At 46.9% G+C, this 15,071-nt stretch overlaps 1 protein-coding gene across 1 annotated transcript in view; it reads left to right on the top strand.

Moving 5' to 3' along the window:
* Positions 1-424: 424 nt before the first annotated feature.
* Positions 425-15,071, top strand: part of rcn1 (reticulocalbin 1, EF-hand calcium binding domain) — a 33,418-nt gene continuing 18,771 nt past the window's right edge. The window contains exons 1-3 of the mRNA XM_052517241.1: positions 425-1,042; positions 2,191-2,384; positions 6,149-6,327. Of these exons, the coding sequence (XP_052373201.1) occupies positions 819-1,042; positions 2,191-2,384; positions 6,149-6,327 (597 nt within the window). The 5' untranslated portion in view covers positions 425-818. The remainder of the gene's footprint in view (positions 1,043-2,190; positions 2,385-6,148; positions 6,328-15,071) is intronic.

Genomic DNA, 15,071 nt, shown 5'->3' with positions numbered 1-15,071 from the left:
CTAAAGACCTGGGACCCGACAAGTGTGAAATATGATGGGTGTGGTATTCTGATTTGTGCATTTCTTATGTTAAACCAATAGTCTGGTATATTCTGAAGAAAACACACACACACACACAGAGAGAGAGAGAGAGAGAGAGAGAGAGAGAGAGAGAGAGAGAGAGAGAGAGAGAGAGAGAGAGAGAGAGAATTGAATTGAAAATTGAGAGAGGGGAGAGAACACATAAACATACCCATATCAATAAAACAGGGAGTCAACACGGTGATTAAGGAGGGGCACAACTATTTTTGGCAGCCCCTCAAAAAATGCGTGAGAGTTCTACGGCAGTGTTTACGTGTCATTTTGCAACGTGGCGCCCATAGTCATCTCGTGTTACAGACAGCCCGTGGACCAATGGCAGGGACACTAACAATGAGTGAGGTTGAACCAGCGCTGAAGCCGAATATGTGAATGGTTGTACGTGAAGTAGGAAGCAACATTGCTCGGTTGAGCTCTGTGGTGTCCCGTGGTAACCAGCCGGGCATGTTTGAAACGAAAATACGACCTGGGGCGGGCTGTACTTGTCTGAAGTGACCTGTGTAATGTTTTTAAATGCACCTATACTCTACTGCAAGACTTGATGCTTGGATGCCACGTTTCGGCAACATTGTTACGCTCCTCAAAGTAAGAAAGTAGCCAGCTTGCGCTGTTGTTTTATTTCGCCTCAGTAGATTTGTAACAAACTGGCTACATTTGTAGCAGCGGGCTAAATACGGCTTGCTACTTAGCTCACGAAGCTTCACTCCGCAACAGCTGATCTGACCTCAAACATCCTACTGATGGACGCGTACGGCTACGTGTGCGTTCTGCTCCTCTGCTCTTGTGTCGTGCTCGGTAAACCAACGCTAAGAAAAGAACGCGTCCACCACGACCCGTTAGAACTAATTAAACAAGCCAACGAAGACAACCAGAGCTTCCAATTCGATCATGAGGCCTTTCTGGGAAAGGAGGACGCTACTACTTTCGACCAGCTTACCCCGGAGGAGAGCAAAGACAGGCTTGGGTAAGGTTCCCCTGCAAACACTAGAGATACATGTGATACAATGCAGGGTCACTAAAGTGCAAAACTAGTTGAAAGACGACAGTTTATTCGGTTCTCCTCAGTTCCATTATTCTCTGATAACTCTTCACGTTGGTGTCTTTGCGTCGCGAGGGTCTCTATCTGGACAGCAAGCGGTGGTGACGCAACCCGCCTCTGGTGCGTAATGTGGGCTATTGTCGCATGTCTCCACAGTTATAGGCCGCCTTAGTGGGTCACAATAGTCGCATATTCCTGTTAATGTATTTCGTGGTATCTTGGCTTTGGGTTATTAAAAATTCACAACTCGCCCAAGTGGTGCCTGAGACGTTTGCATGCCAGCAGACCCGCATGATATAACGGTACATTATTACGCTTTTAAATGTAGAGCGAGTGCTATTCGCTCGCACACATTCCCCGGTCATATTATAATTGCAGAGTGTAGTTCTTAATTATGGATAATGCATTAAAGAAGCAAGAGGGGGTTTTGTGGTGTTGAGAGAGTTGGATAAAAGTTGAGAACCACGAGCAGAATCTTGTTCGGGGGTTTTAAATGTGTGTTGGAACCCATGGAACGTGTCAACGGCGGTGTGTTATTTCATAAAGAGACCTGTCTAGCTTCCTGTAGTTCTGTTTCATCTCTGCCACTGGTAAAATGACATGTTGGCTCTATGTTACACACGTTGGCTGAAATGGGCATAAGTTGTGTTGGCATTTCTCCCTGAGAATTCCCTTTCCTGAATCGCATTGAGTGGGAGGACCCTCTTAACATCACAACGTGGCAACCAAGATAGATATAAATAAGTTTACCCTCGTTGGTGGAAAACTAACTTCCTAAATATAACACACTCAATATTATTTAGGCACAAGTTCCTCCCAAAGCAAACATGTAACTCAATAGTTTTTTATTCTCTCATCGCTGGCTGACAGTATTTATAAACTGATAGTGTTGTTTTGCTAGAATGACTGCTTACTTATGCCCCTGAAGACATCAACTCATGTCTCGGTTACCTTTTCTAAAGGAAACATGTGGTCCATTATATTTAACTGCATCTATGTATGGCAGTGCATTATAATGAAAGGAAATGAACGATATACTATAGTAGTGTTTGTGTGCGCTCTGTATCCCACAGTAAGATAGTGGACCGGATCGACGGTGATGGAGATGGCTATGTCACCATCACTGAACTGAAGGCCTGGATCAAGCGGGTGCAGAAGCGTTATGTCTACGAGAACGTGGCCAAGGTGTGGACAGATTACGACCTCAACAAAGACAACAAGATCTCGTGGGATGAGTACAAGCAGGCTACCTATGGCTACTACCTGTGTAAGATATGATATGACCTGCTTATGACATGTTCTGTCAGATATGACCTGCTTATGACATGTTCTGTCAGATATGACCTGCTTATGACATGTTCTGTCAGATATGATATGACCTGCTTATGACATGTTCTGTCAGATATGACCTGCTTATGACATGTTCTGTCAGATATGACCTGCTTATGACATGTTCTGTCAGATATGACCTGCTTATGACATGTTCTGTCAGATATGATATGACCTGCTTATGACATGTTCTGTCAGATATGATATGACCTGCTTATGACATGTTCTGTAAGATATGATATGACCTGCTTATGACATGTTCTGTCAGATATGACCCCTCTGCTTCTCATGTTCTGTCAGACCCATGACCCCTTATGCCATGTTCTGGTTGTCAGACCCATGGCATGTTCTGTCAGATATGACTGGTTGTGACATGTTCTGTCTCTGACCTGCTGACATGTTCTGTCAGATATGATATGACCCTGTTCTGTCAGATATGATATGACCTCTCATGTTCTGTCAGACCCATGGACCTGCTTATGACATGTTCTGTCAGATATGACCCCTTATGACATGTCTCTGTCAGACCCATGGCCCCTCTCGCCTCTGACTGGTCTGTCAGATATGGCCCCTTATGACATGTTCTGTCAGACCCATGGCCCCTGCTTATGACATGTTCTGTCAGACCCTTATGACATGGCCCCTATGATATGACCTGCTTATGACATGTTCTGTCAGACCCATGGCCCCTTCTGATATGACCTCTCTGACATGTTCTGTCAGATATGATATGACCCCTCTCGCCTCTCTGGTTCTGTCAGATATGACCTGCTTATGACATGTTCTGTCAGATATGACCTGCTTATGACATGTTCTGGTAAGATATGATGGCCCCTCTGACCTGCTCTGGTTCTGTCAGATATGATATGACCTGCTTATGACATGTTCTGTCAGATATGATATGACCTGCTTATGACATGTTCTGTCAGATATGATATGACCTGCTTATGACATGTTCTGGTATGTCAGACCCATGGCCATGTTCTGTCAGATATGACCTGCTTATGACATGTTCTGTCAGATATGACCTGCTTATGACATGTTCTGTCAGTATGACCCTTATGACCCCTTCTGATATGACCTCTCTGGTTCTGTCAGATATGGCCCCTTATGACATGTTCTGGTTGTCAGACCTGCATGGCCCCTCAGATTATGACCCCATGATATGACCTCTTATGACATGTTCTGTCAGATATGATATGACCTGCTTATGACATGTTCTGTCAGTATGATATGACCTGCTTATGACATGTTCTGTCAGATATGTATGACCTGCTTATGACATGTTCTGTCAGATATGTTGTCAGATATGATATGACCTGCTTATGACATGTTCTGGTTGATAGACCCATGACCCCTTCTGTCAGCCTGCTTATGACATGTTCTGTCAGATGGCCCCTTATGACCTGCTTATGACATGTTCTGTCAGATATGATATGACCCCTTCTGTCAGATATGACCTGCTTATGACATGTTCTGTCAGATATGGCCTGCTTATGACATGTTCTGTCAGATATGACCCATGACCTGCTTATGACATGTTCTGTCAGGTTGATCAGACCTGCTTATGGCATGTTCTGTCAGATATGACCTGGTTATGTCATGACCTGTTCTCTGACATGGTCTGTCAGATATGACCTGCTTATGACATGTTCTGTCAGTCTGACCCATGACCCCTGCTTATGACATGTTCTGTCTCTGGTATGATATGACCCATGCTGCCCCTGTTCTGTCTCTGGTTGTATGACCCATGGCCCCTCTGCCTCAGGACCTGTCATGACATGTTCTGTCAGATATGATATCAGACCTGCTTATGACATGTTCTGGTTGTCATGACCCATGGCTTATGACATGTTCTGTCAGATATGATATGACCTGCTTATGACATGTTCTGTCAGACCCATGACCCCTGACCTCTCTGGTGACATGTTCTGTCAGATATGACCTGCTTATGACATGTTCTGTGTCAGATATGACCTGCTTATGACATGTTCTGTCAGATATGACCTGCTTATGACATGTTCTGTCAGATATGACCTCTTATGACCCATGGCCCCTCTCTCTGCTCTCATGTTCTGTCAGATATGATGGCCTGCTTATGACATGTTCTGTCAGATATGACCTGCTTATGACATCTGTTCTGTCAGACCCATGGCCCCTCTCTCCTGTTCTGGTCAGATCTGACCCATGGCCCCTCTCTCCTCTCTGGTTGTCAGACCCATGGCCCCTCTCCTCTCTGGTTGTCAGACCCATGGCCCCTCTCGCCTCTCTGGTTGTCTGACCCATGGCCCCTCTGGGTTGTCTGACCCATGGCCCCTCTCTCCTCTCTGGTTGTCAGACCCATGGCCCCTCTCGCCTCTCTGGTTGTCAGACCCATGGCCCCTCTCGCCTCTCTGGTTGTCAGACCCATGGCCCCTCTCGCCTCTCTGGTTGTCAGACCCATGGCCCCTCTCTCCTCTCTGGTTGTCAGACCCATGGCCCCTCTCGCCTCTCTGGTTGTCAGACCCATGGCCCCTCTCTCCTCTCTGGTTGTCAGACCCATGGCCCCTCTCTCCTCTCTGGTTGTCAGACCCATGGCCCCTCTCTCCTCTCTGGTTGTCAGACCCATGGCCCCTCTCTCCTCTCTGGTTGTCAGACCCATGGCCCCTCTCTCCTCTCTGGTTGTCAGACCCATGGCCCCTCTCTCCTCTCTGGTTGTCAGACCCATGGCCCCTCTCGCCTCTCTGGTTGTCAGACCCATGGCCCCTCTCTCCTCTCTGGTTGTCTGACCCATGGCCCCTCTCTCCTCTCTGGTTGTCTGACCCATGGCCCCTCTCTCCTCTCTGGTTGTCTGACCCATGGCCCCTCTCTCCTCTCTGGTTGTCTGACCCATGGCCCCTCTCTCCTCTCTGGTTGTCAGACCCATGGCCCCTCTCTCCTCTCTGGTTGTCTGACCCATGGCCCCTCTCTCCTCTCTGGTTGTCTGACCCATGGCCCCTCTCTGGTTGTCTGACCCATGGCCCCTCTCTGGTTGTCCGACCCATGGCCCCTCTCTTCTCTGGTTGTCCGACCCATGGCCCCTCTCTCCTCTCTGGTTGTCTGACCCATGGCCCCTCTCTGGTTGTCCGACCCATGGCCCCTCTCTTCTCTGGTTGTCCGACCCATGGCCCCTCTCTCCTCTCTGGTTGTCTGATCCATGGCCCCTCTCTGGTTGTCCGACCCATGGCCCCTCTCTTCTCTGGTTGTCTGACCCATGGCCCCTCTCTCCTCTGGTTGTCAGACCCATGGCCCCTCTCTCCTCTCTGGTTGTCAGACCCATGGCCCCTCTCGCCTCTCTGGTTGTCAGACCCATGGCCCCTCTCGCCTCTCTGGTTGTCAGACCCATGGCCCCTCTCGCCTCTCTGGTTGTCAGACCCATGGCCCCTCTCGCCTCTCTGGTTGTCAGACCCATGGCCCCTCTCGCCTCTCTGGTTGTCAGACCCATGGCCCCTCTCGCCTCTCTGGTTGTCAGACCCATGGCCCCTCTCGCCTCTCTGGTTGTCAGACCCATGGCCCCTCTCGCCTCTCTGGTTGTCAGACCCATGGCCCCTCTCGCCTCTCTGGTTGTCTGACAGCTAACAATATCACACCTTCCATTCAAAATCATGACCTACCTAGTTATTTAAGACAGCATCTCTACTTCAGTTGTTTGAACACCAACCACTTGTTTGTCTTTCCTCCAAGCTAACCCAGAGGAGTTTGAAGAGGCCACAGACCAGTTCAGCTTCAAGAAGATGCTGCCCAGGGACGAGAGGAGATTTCAAACAGCTGATCTGGATGGAGATCTGGCAGCTGATAGAGAAGAGTTCACCTCCTTCCTCCACCCAGAGGAGTTTGACCACATGAAGGACATCGTGGTCCTGGTTAGTGTTCCAAATCTGCACTGAAATGTCTAGTGTTGTCCTGGATGACCAGCCTGTTTCTGCTCCCTTAGCAGAAATGAGTTGGCTAATGCAGACCCTCTCACATGGGTTGTGGTAGTGTATCAGTAGATGGAGAAACCGCAAACTCCACAGCAGCCTCGAAAACTGATTTGAGAACCTCTGAACTTGTTATGGGATTAAGTTTAAATGAAACGTAGTAAATCAGGGCTGTATTTGAGAAGAATCTTTCAACCCTGAGTTATGTGAGAAGTTCACAGCTGTATTGAAAACTCCTCATCATACTCTATAGATGAGTTGACTGGCTTTCTGAAAATGTTTTGTAGTTCTTGGAACAGATGAGAGTTTCTGTGAAATGTGTTTCTGTCTGATGTCCCACTAGGAGTGCTCTGCATTCAGATCCTGCTCTCTAATGACACTTAACTCAGCCTGGAAATTCTGCGTAGATGTTTTGGAACAGGTCTAGTGGGACAAACCGACCCATGCCACTTAAATATAAAACTGACAGCACTGAACAGTCGCGTGGCAAACATGGAGAAACTAATGCACTCGGCTTCTGTCTTCATGAAAACTGTAATACCCACTTGACAGAGTTAATTATTGATGGTTAATTTTTCCGAACTGTTTCTGGGTTGCCTCTTGGTCAGTGTTGTCTTCATTGATTGTGGTGATCACACCTTGTGGTTGTAGTCAATAGGGGCAGTCTTTCCAAGTCAGACCCAAGCCACGATGTTAGGTCACATCCATGTTGTTATTATTGGGTAATATGACGTGCCTACTCCCTACCATAGTAGGCCCATAACCCCTATACCACTCTAGTGTTGTAGAGGAGATGAACCCCTATACCACTCTAGTGTTGTAGAGGAGATGAACCCCTATACTACTGGTGTTGTAGAGGAGATGGACCCCTATACCACTCTAGTGTTGTAGAGGAGATGAACCCCTATACCACTCTAGTGTTGTAGAGGAGATGAACCCCTATACCACTCTAGTGTTGTAGAGGAGATGAACCCCTATACCACTCTAGTGTTGTAGAGGAGATGAACCCCTATACCACTCTAGTGTTGTAGAGGAGATGAACCCCTATACCACTCTAGTGTTGTAGAGGAGATGAACCCCTATACCACTCTAGTGTTGTAGAGGAGATGAACCCCTATACCACTCTAGTGTTGTAGAGGAGATGAACCCCTATACCACTCTAGTGTTGTAGAGGAGATGAACCCCTATACCACTGGTGTTGTAGAGGAGATGAACCCCTATACCACTCTAGTGTTGTAGAGGAGATGAACCCCTATACCACTCTAGTGTTGTAGAGGAGATGAACCCCTATACCACTCTAGTGTTGTAGAGGAGATGAACCCCTACCCCACTCTAGTGTTGTAGAGGAGATGAACCCCTATACCACTCTAGTGTTGTAGAGGAGATGAACCCCTATACCACTCTAGTGTTGTAGAGGAGATGAACCCCTATACCACTCTAACCCTATACCACTGTGTTGTAGAGGAGATGAACCCCTATACCACTCTAGTGTTGTAGAGGAGATGAACCCCTATACCACTCTAGTGTTGTAGAGGAGATGAACCCCTATACCACTCTGGTGTTGTAGAGGAGATGAACCCCTATACCACCCCTATACTCTAGTGTTGTAGAGGAGATGAACCCCTATACCACTCTAGTGTTGTAGAGGAGATGAACCCCTATACCACTGGTGTTGTAGAGGAGATGAACCCCTATACCACTCTAGTGTTGTAGAGGAGATGAACCCCTATACCACTCTAGTGTTGTAGAGGAGATGAACCCCTATACCACTCTAGTGTTGTAGAGGAGATGAACCCCTATACCACTCTAGTGTTGTAGAGGAGATGAACCCCTATACCACTCTAGTGTTGTAGAGGAGATGAACCCCTATACCACTCTAGTGTTGTAGAGGAGATGAACCCCTATACCACTCTAGTGTTGTAGAGGAGATGAACCCCTATACCACTCTAGTGTTGTAGAGGAGATGAACCCCTATACCACTCTAGTGTTGTAGAGGAGATGAACCCCTATACCACTCTAGTGTTGTAGAGGAGATGAACCACTCTATTGTACCACTCTGGTGTTGTAGAGGAGATGAACCCCTATACCACTCTAGTGTTGTAGAGGAGATGAACCCCTATACCACTCTGGTGTTGTAGAGGAGATGAACCCCTATACCACTCTAGTGTTGTAGAGGAGATGAACCCCTATACCACTCTAGTGTTGTAGAGAAGATGAACCCCTATACCACTCTAGTGTTGTAGAGGAGATGAACCCCTATACCACTCTAGTGTTGTAGAGGAGATGAACCCCTATACCACTCTAGTGTTGTAGAGGAGATGAACCCCTATACCACTCTAGTGTTGTAGAGGAGATGAACCCCTATACCACTCTAGTGTTGTAGAGGAGATGAACCCCTATACCACTCTAGTGTTGTAGAGGAGATGAACCCCTATACCACTCTAGTGTTGTAGAGGAGATGAACCCCTATACTACTGGTGTTGTAGAGGAGATGAACCCCTATACCACTCTAGTGTTGTAGAGGAGATGAACCCCTATACCACTCTAGTGTTGTAGAGGAGATGAACCCCTATACCACTCTAGTGTTGTAGAGGAGATGAACCCCTATACCACTCTAGTGTTGTAGAGGAGATGAACCCCTATACCACTGGTGTTGTAGAGGAGATGAACCCCTATACCACTCTAGTGTTGTAGAGGAGATGAACCCCTATACCACTGGTGTTGAACCCCTAGGTGTTGTAGGGAGATGAACCCCTATACCACTCTAGTGTTGTAGAGGAGATGAACCCCTATACCACTCTAGTGTTGTAGAGGAGATGAACCCCTATACCACTCTAGTGTTGTAGAGGAGATGAACCCCTATACCACTCTAGTGTTGTAGAGGAGATGAACCCCTATACCACTCTAGTGTTGTAGAGGAGATGAACCCCTATACCACTCTAGTGTTGTAGAGGAGATGAACCCCTATACCACTCTAGTGTTGTAGAGGAGATGAACCCCTATACCACTCTAGTGTTGTAGAGGAGATGAACCCCTATACCACTCTAGTGTTGTAGAGGAGATGAACCCCTATACCACTCTAGTGTTGTAGAGGAGATGAACCCCTATACTACTGGTGTTGTAGAGGAGATGAACCCCTATACCACTCTAGTGTTGTAGAGGAGATGAACCCCTATACCACTCTAGTGTTGTAGAGGAGATGAACCCCTATACCACTCTAGTGTTGTAGAGGAGATGAACCCCTATACCACTCTAGTGTTGTAGAGGAGATGAACCCCTATACCACTCTAGTGTTGTAGAGGAGATGAACCCCTATACCACTCTAGTGTTGTAGAGGAGATGAACCCCTATACCACTCTAGTGTTGTAGAGGAGATGAACCCCTATACCACTCTAGTGTTGTAGAGGAGATGAACCCCTATACCACTCTAGTGTTGTAGAGGAGATGAACCCCTATACCACTCTAGTGTTGTAGAGAGATGAACCCCTATACCACTCTAGTGTTGTAGAGGAGATGAACCCCTATACCACTCTAGTGTTGTAGAGGAGATGAACCCCTATACCACTCTAGTGTTGTAGAGGAGATGAACCCCTATACCACTCTAGTGTTGTAGAGGAGATGAACCCCTATACCACTCTAGTGTTGTAGAGGAGATGAACCCCTATACCACTCTAGTGTTGTAGAGGAGATGAACCCCTATACCACTACTGGTGTTGTAGAGGAGATGAACCCCTATACCACTCTAGTGTTGTAGAGGAGATGAACCCCTATACCACTCTAGTGTTGTAGAGGAGATGAACCCCTATACCACTCTAGTGTTGTAGAGGAGATGAACCCCTATACCACTCTAGTGTTGTAGAGGAGATGAACCCCTATACCACTCTAGTGTTGTAGAGGAGATGAACCCCTATACCACTCTAGTGTTGTAGAGGAGATGAACCCCTATACCACTCTAGTGTTGTAGAGGAAATGAACCCCTATACCACTCTGGTGTTGTAGAGGAGATGAACCCCTATGAACCACTCTGGTGTTGTAGAGGAGATGAACCCCTATACCACTCTAGTGTTGTAGAGGAGATGAACCCCTATACTACTGGTGTTGTAGAGGAGATGAACCCCTATACCACTCTAGTGTTGTAGAGGAGATGAACCCCTATACCACTCTAGTGTTGTAGAGGAGATGAACCCTATACCACTCTAGTGTTGTAGAGGAAATGAACCCCTATACCACTCTAGTGTTGTAGAGGAGATGAACCCCTATACCACTCTAGTGTTGTAGAGGAGATGAACCCCTATACCACTCTAGTGTTGTAGAGGAGATGAACCCCTATACCACTCTAGTGTTGTAGAGGAGATGAACCCCTATACCACTCTAGTGTTGTAGAGGAGATGAACCCCTATACCACTCTAGTGTTGTAGAGGAGATGAACCCCTATACCACTCTAGTGTTGTAGAGGAGATGAACCCCTATACCACTCTAGTGTTGTAGAGGAGATGAACCCCTATACCACTCTAGTGTTGTAGAGGAGATGAACCCCTATACCACTCTAGTGTTGTAGAGGAGATGAACCCCTATACCACTCTAGTGTTGTAGAGGAGATGAACCCCTATACCACTCTAGTGTTGTAGAGGAGATGAACCCCTATACCACTCTGGTGTTGTAGAGGAGATGAACCCCTATACCACTCTAGTGTTGTAGAGGAGATGAACCCCTATACTACTGGTGTTGTAGAGGAGATGAACCCCTATACCACTCTAGTGTTGTAGAGGAGATGAACCCCTATACCACTCTAGTGTTGTAGAGGAGATGAACCCCTATACCCCTATACTGGTGTTGTAGAGGAGATGAACCCCTATACCACTCTAGTGTTGTAGAGGAGATGAACCCCTATACCACTCTAGTGTTGTAGAGGAGATGAAACCCTATACCACTCTAGTGTTGTAGAGGAGATGAACCCCTATACCACTCTAGTGTTGTAGAGGAGATGAACCCCTATACCACTCTAGTGTTGTAGAGGAGATGAACCCCTATACCACTCTAGTGTTGTAGAGGAGATGAACCCCTATACCACTCTAGTGTTGTAGAGGAGATGAACCCCTATACCACTCTAGTGTTGTAGAGGAGATGAACCCCTATACTACTGGTGTTGTAGAGGAGATGAACCCCTATACTACTGGTGTTGTAGAGGAGATGAACCCCTATACCACTCTAGTGTTGTAGAGGAGATGAACCCCTATACCACTCTAGTGTTGTAGAGGAGATGAACCCCTATACCACTCTAGTGTTGTAGAGGAGAATGAACCCCTATACCACTCTAGTGTTGTAGAGGAGATGAACCCCTATACTCTAGTGTTGTAGAGGAGATGAACCCCTATACTACTGGTGTTGTAGAGGAGATGAACCCCTATACCACTCTAGTGTTGTAGAGGAGATGAACCCCTATACCACTCTAGTGTTGTAGAGGAGATGAACCCCTATACCACTCTAGTGTTGTAGAGGAGATGAACCCTATGTTGTAGAGGAGATGAACCACTCTAGTGTTGTAGAGGAGATGAACCCCTATACTACTGGTGTTGTAGAGGAGATGAACCTAGTGTTGTAGAGGAGATGAACCCTATACCACTCTAGTGTTGTAGAGGAGATGAACCCCTATACCACTCTAGTGTTGTAGAGGAGATGAACCCCTATACCACTGGTGTTGTAGAGGAGATGAACCCCTATACCACTCTAGTGTTGTAGAGGAGATGAACCCCCTATACCACTCTGGTGTTGTAGAGGAGATGAACCCCTATACCACTCTGGTGTTGTAGAGGAGATGAACCCCTATACTACTGGTGTTGTAGAGGAGATGAACCCCTATACCACTCTAGTGTTGTAGAGGAGATGAACCCCTATACCACTCTAGTGAACCCTTGTAGAGGAGATGAACCCCTATACCACTCTAGTGTTGTAGAGGAGATGAACCCCTATACCACTGAACCCCTATACTACTGGTGTTGTAGAGGAGATGAACCCCTATACCACTCTAGTGTTGTAGAGGAGATGAACCCCTATACCTCTAGTGTTGTAGAGGAGATGAACCCCTATACTCTAGTGTTGTAGAGGAGATGAACCCCTATACCACTCTAGTGTTGTAGAGGAGATGAACCCCTATACCACTCTAGTGTTGTAGAGGAGATGAACCCCTATACCACTGGTGTTGTAGAGGAGATGAACCCCTATACCACTCTAGTGTTGTAGAGGAGATGAACCCCTATACCACTCTAGTGTTGTAGAGGAGATGAACCCCTATACTACTGGTGTTGTAGAGGAGATGAACCCCTATACCACTCTAGTGTTGTAGAGGAGATGAACCCCTATACCACTCTAGTGTTGTAGAGGAGATGAACCCCTATACCACTCTAGTGTTGTAGAGGAGATAACCCCTATACCACTCTAGTGTTGTAGAGGAGATGAACCCCTATACCACTCTAGTGTTGTAGAGGAGATGAACCCCTATACCACTCTAGTGTTGTAGAGGAGATGAACCCCTATACCACTCTAGTGTTGTAGAGGAGATGAACCCCTATACCACTCTAGTGTTGTAGAGGAGATGAACCCCTATACCACTCTAGTGTTGTAGAGGAGATGAACCCCTATACCACTCTAGTGTTGTAGAGGAGATGAACCCTATACCACTCTAGTGTTGTAGAGGAGATGAACCCTATACCACTCTAGTGTTGTAGAGGAGATGAACCCCTATACCACTCTAGTGTTGTAGAGGAGATGAACCCCTATACCACTCTAGTGTTGTAGAGGAGATGAACCCCTATACCACTCTAGTGTTGTAGAGGAGATGAACCCCTATACCACTCTGGTGTTGTAGAGGAGATGAACCCCTATACCACTCTAGTGTTGTAGAGGAGATGAACCCCTATACCACTCTAGTGTTGTAGAGGAACCCCTATACCACTCTAGTGTTGTATGAACCCCTATACCACTCTAGTGTTGTAGAGGAGATGAACCCCTATACCACTGGTGTTGTAGAGGAGATGAACCCCTATACCACTCTAGTGTTGTAGAGGAGATGAACCCCTATACCACTCTAGTGTTGTAGAGGAGATGAACCCCTGACTCTAGTGTTGTAGAGGAGATGAACCCCTATACCACTCTAGTGTTGTAGAGGAGATGAACCCCTATACCACTCTAGTGTTGTAGAGGAGATGAACCCCTATACCACTCTAGTGTTGTAGAGGAGATGAACCCCTATACCACTCTAGTGTTGTAGAGGAGATGAACCCCTACCACTACCCCTACTCTAGTGTTGTAGAGGAGATGAACCCCTATACCACTCTAGTGTTGTAGAGGAGATGAACCCCTATACCACTCTAGTGTTGTAGAGGAGATGAACCCCTATACTACTGGTGTTGTAGAGGAGATGAACCCCTATACTACTGGTGTTGTAGAGGAGATGAACCCCTATACCACTGTGTTGTAGAGGAGATGAACCCCTACCACTACTGGTGTTGTAGAGATGAGATGAACCCCTATACTACTGGTGTTGTAGAGGAGATGAACCCCTATACCACTCTAGTGTTGTAGAGGAGATGAACCCCTATACCACTCTAGTGTTGTAGAGGAGATGAACCCCTAGTACCCCTACTCTAGTGTTGTAGAGGAGATGAACCCCTATACCACTCTAGTGTTGTAGAGGAGATGAACCCCTATACCACTACTAGTGTTGTAGAGGAGATGAACCCCTATACCACTCTAGTGTTGTAGAGGAGATGAACCCCTATACCACTCTAGTGTTGTAGAGGAGATGAACCCCTATACCACTCTAGTGTTGTAGAGGAGATGAACCCCTATACCACTCTAGTGTTGTAGAGGAGATGAACCCCTATACCACTCTAGTGTTGTAGAGGAGATGAACCCCTATACCACTCTAGTGTTGTAGAGGATGAACCCCTATACCACTCTAGTGTTGTAGAGGAGATGAACCCCTATACCACTCTAGTGTTGTAGAGGAGATGAACCCCTATACCACTCTAGTGTTGTAGAGGAGATGAACCCCTATACCACTCTAGTGTTGTAGAGGAGATGAACCCCTATACCACTCTAGTGTTGTAGAGGAGATGAACCCCTATACCACTCTAGTGTTGTAGAGGAGATGAACCCCTATACTACTGGTGTTGTAGAGGAGATGAACCCCTATACCACTCTAGTGTTGTAGAGGAGATGAACCCCTATACTACTGGTGTTGTAGAGGAGATGAACCCCTATACCACTGGTGTTGTAGAGGAGATGAACCCCTATACCACTCTAGTGTTGTAGAGAGAGATGAACCCCTATACCACTCTAGTGTTGTAGAGGAGATGAACCCCTATACCACTCTAGTGTTGTAGAGGAGATGAACCCCTATACCACTCTAGTGTTGTAGAGGAGATGAACCCCTATACTACTGGTGTTGTAGAGGAGATGAACCCCTATACCACTCTAGTGTTGTAGAGGAGATGAACCCCTATACCACTCTAGTGTTGTAGAGGAGATGAACCCCTATACTACTGGTGTTGTAGAGGAGATGAACCCCTATACCACTCTAGTGTTGTAGAGGAGATGAACCCCTATACCACTGGTGTTGTAGAGGAGATGAACCCCTATACTACTGGTGTTGTAGAGGAGATGAACCCCTATACCACTGGTGTTGT

The sequence above is a fragment of the Oncorhynchus keta genome, unplaced genomic scaffold (genome assembly GCF_023373465.1).
Source record: "Oncorhynchus keta strain PuntledgeMale-10-30-2019 unplaced genomic scaffold, Oket_V2 Un_scaffold_6322_pilon_pilon, whole genome shotgun sequence".
In the NCBI taxonomy this organism is placed as follows: domain Eukaryota; kingdom Metazoa; phylum Chordata; class Actinopteri; order Salmoniformes; family Salmonidae; genus Oncorhynchus; species Oncorhynchus keta.
The sequence above is the reverse complement of the archived record's forward strand: the minus strand, read 5'-3'. Positions and strand labels throughout refer to the sequence as shown.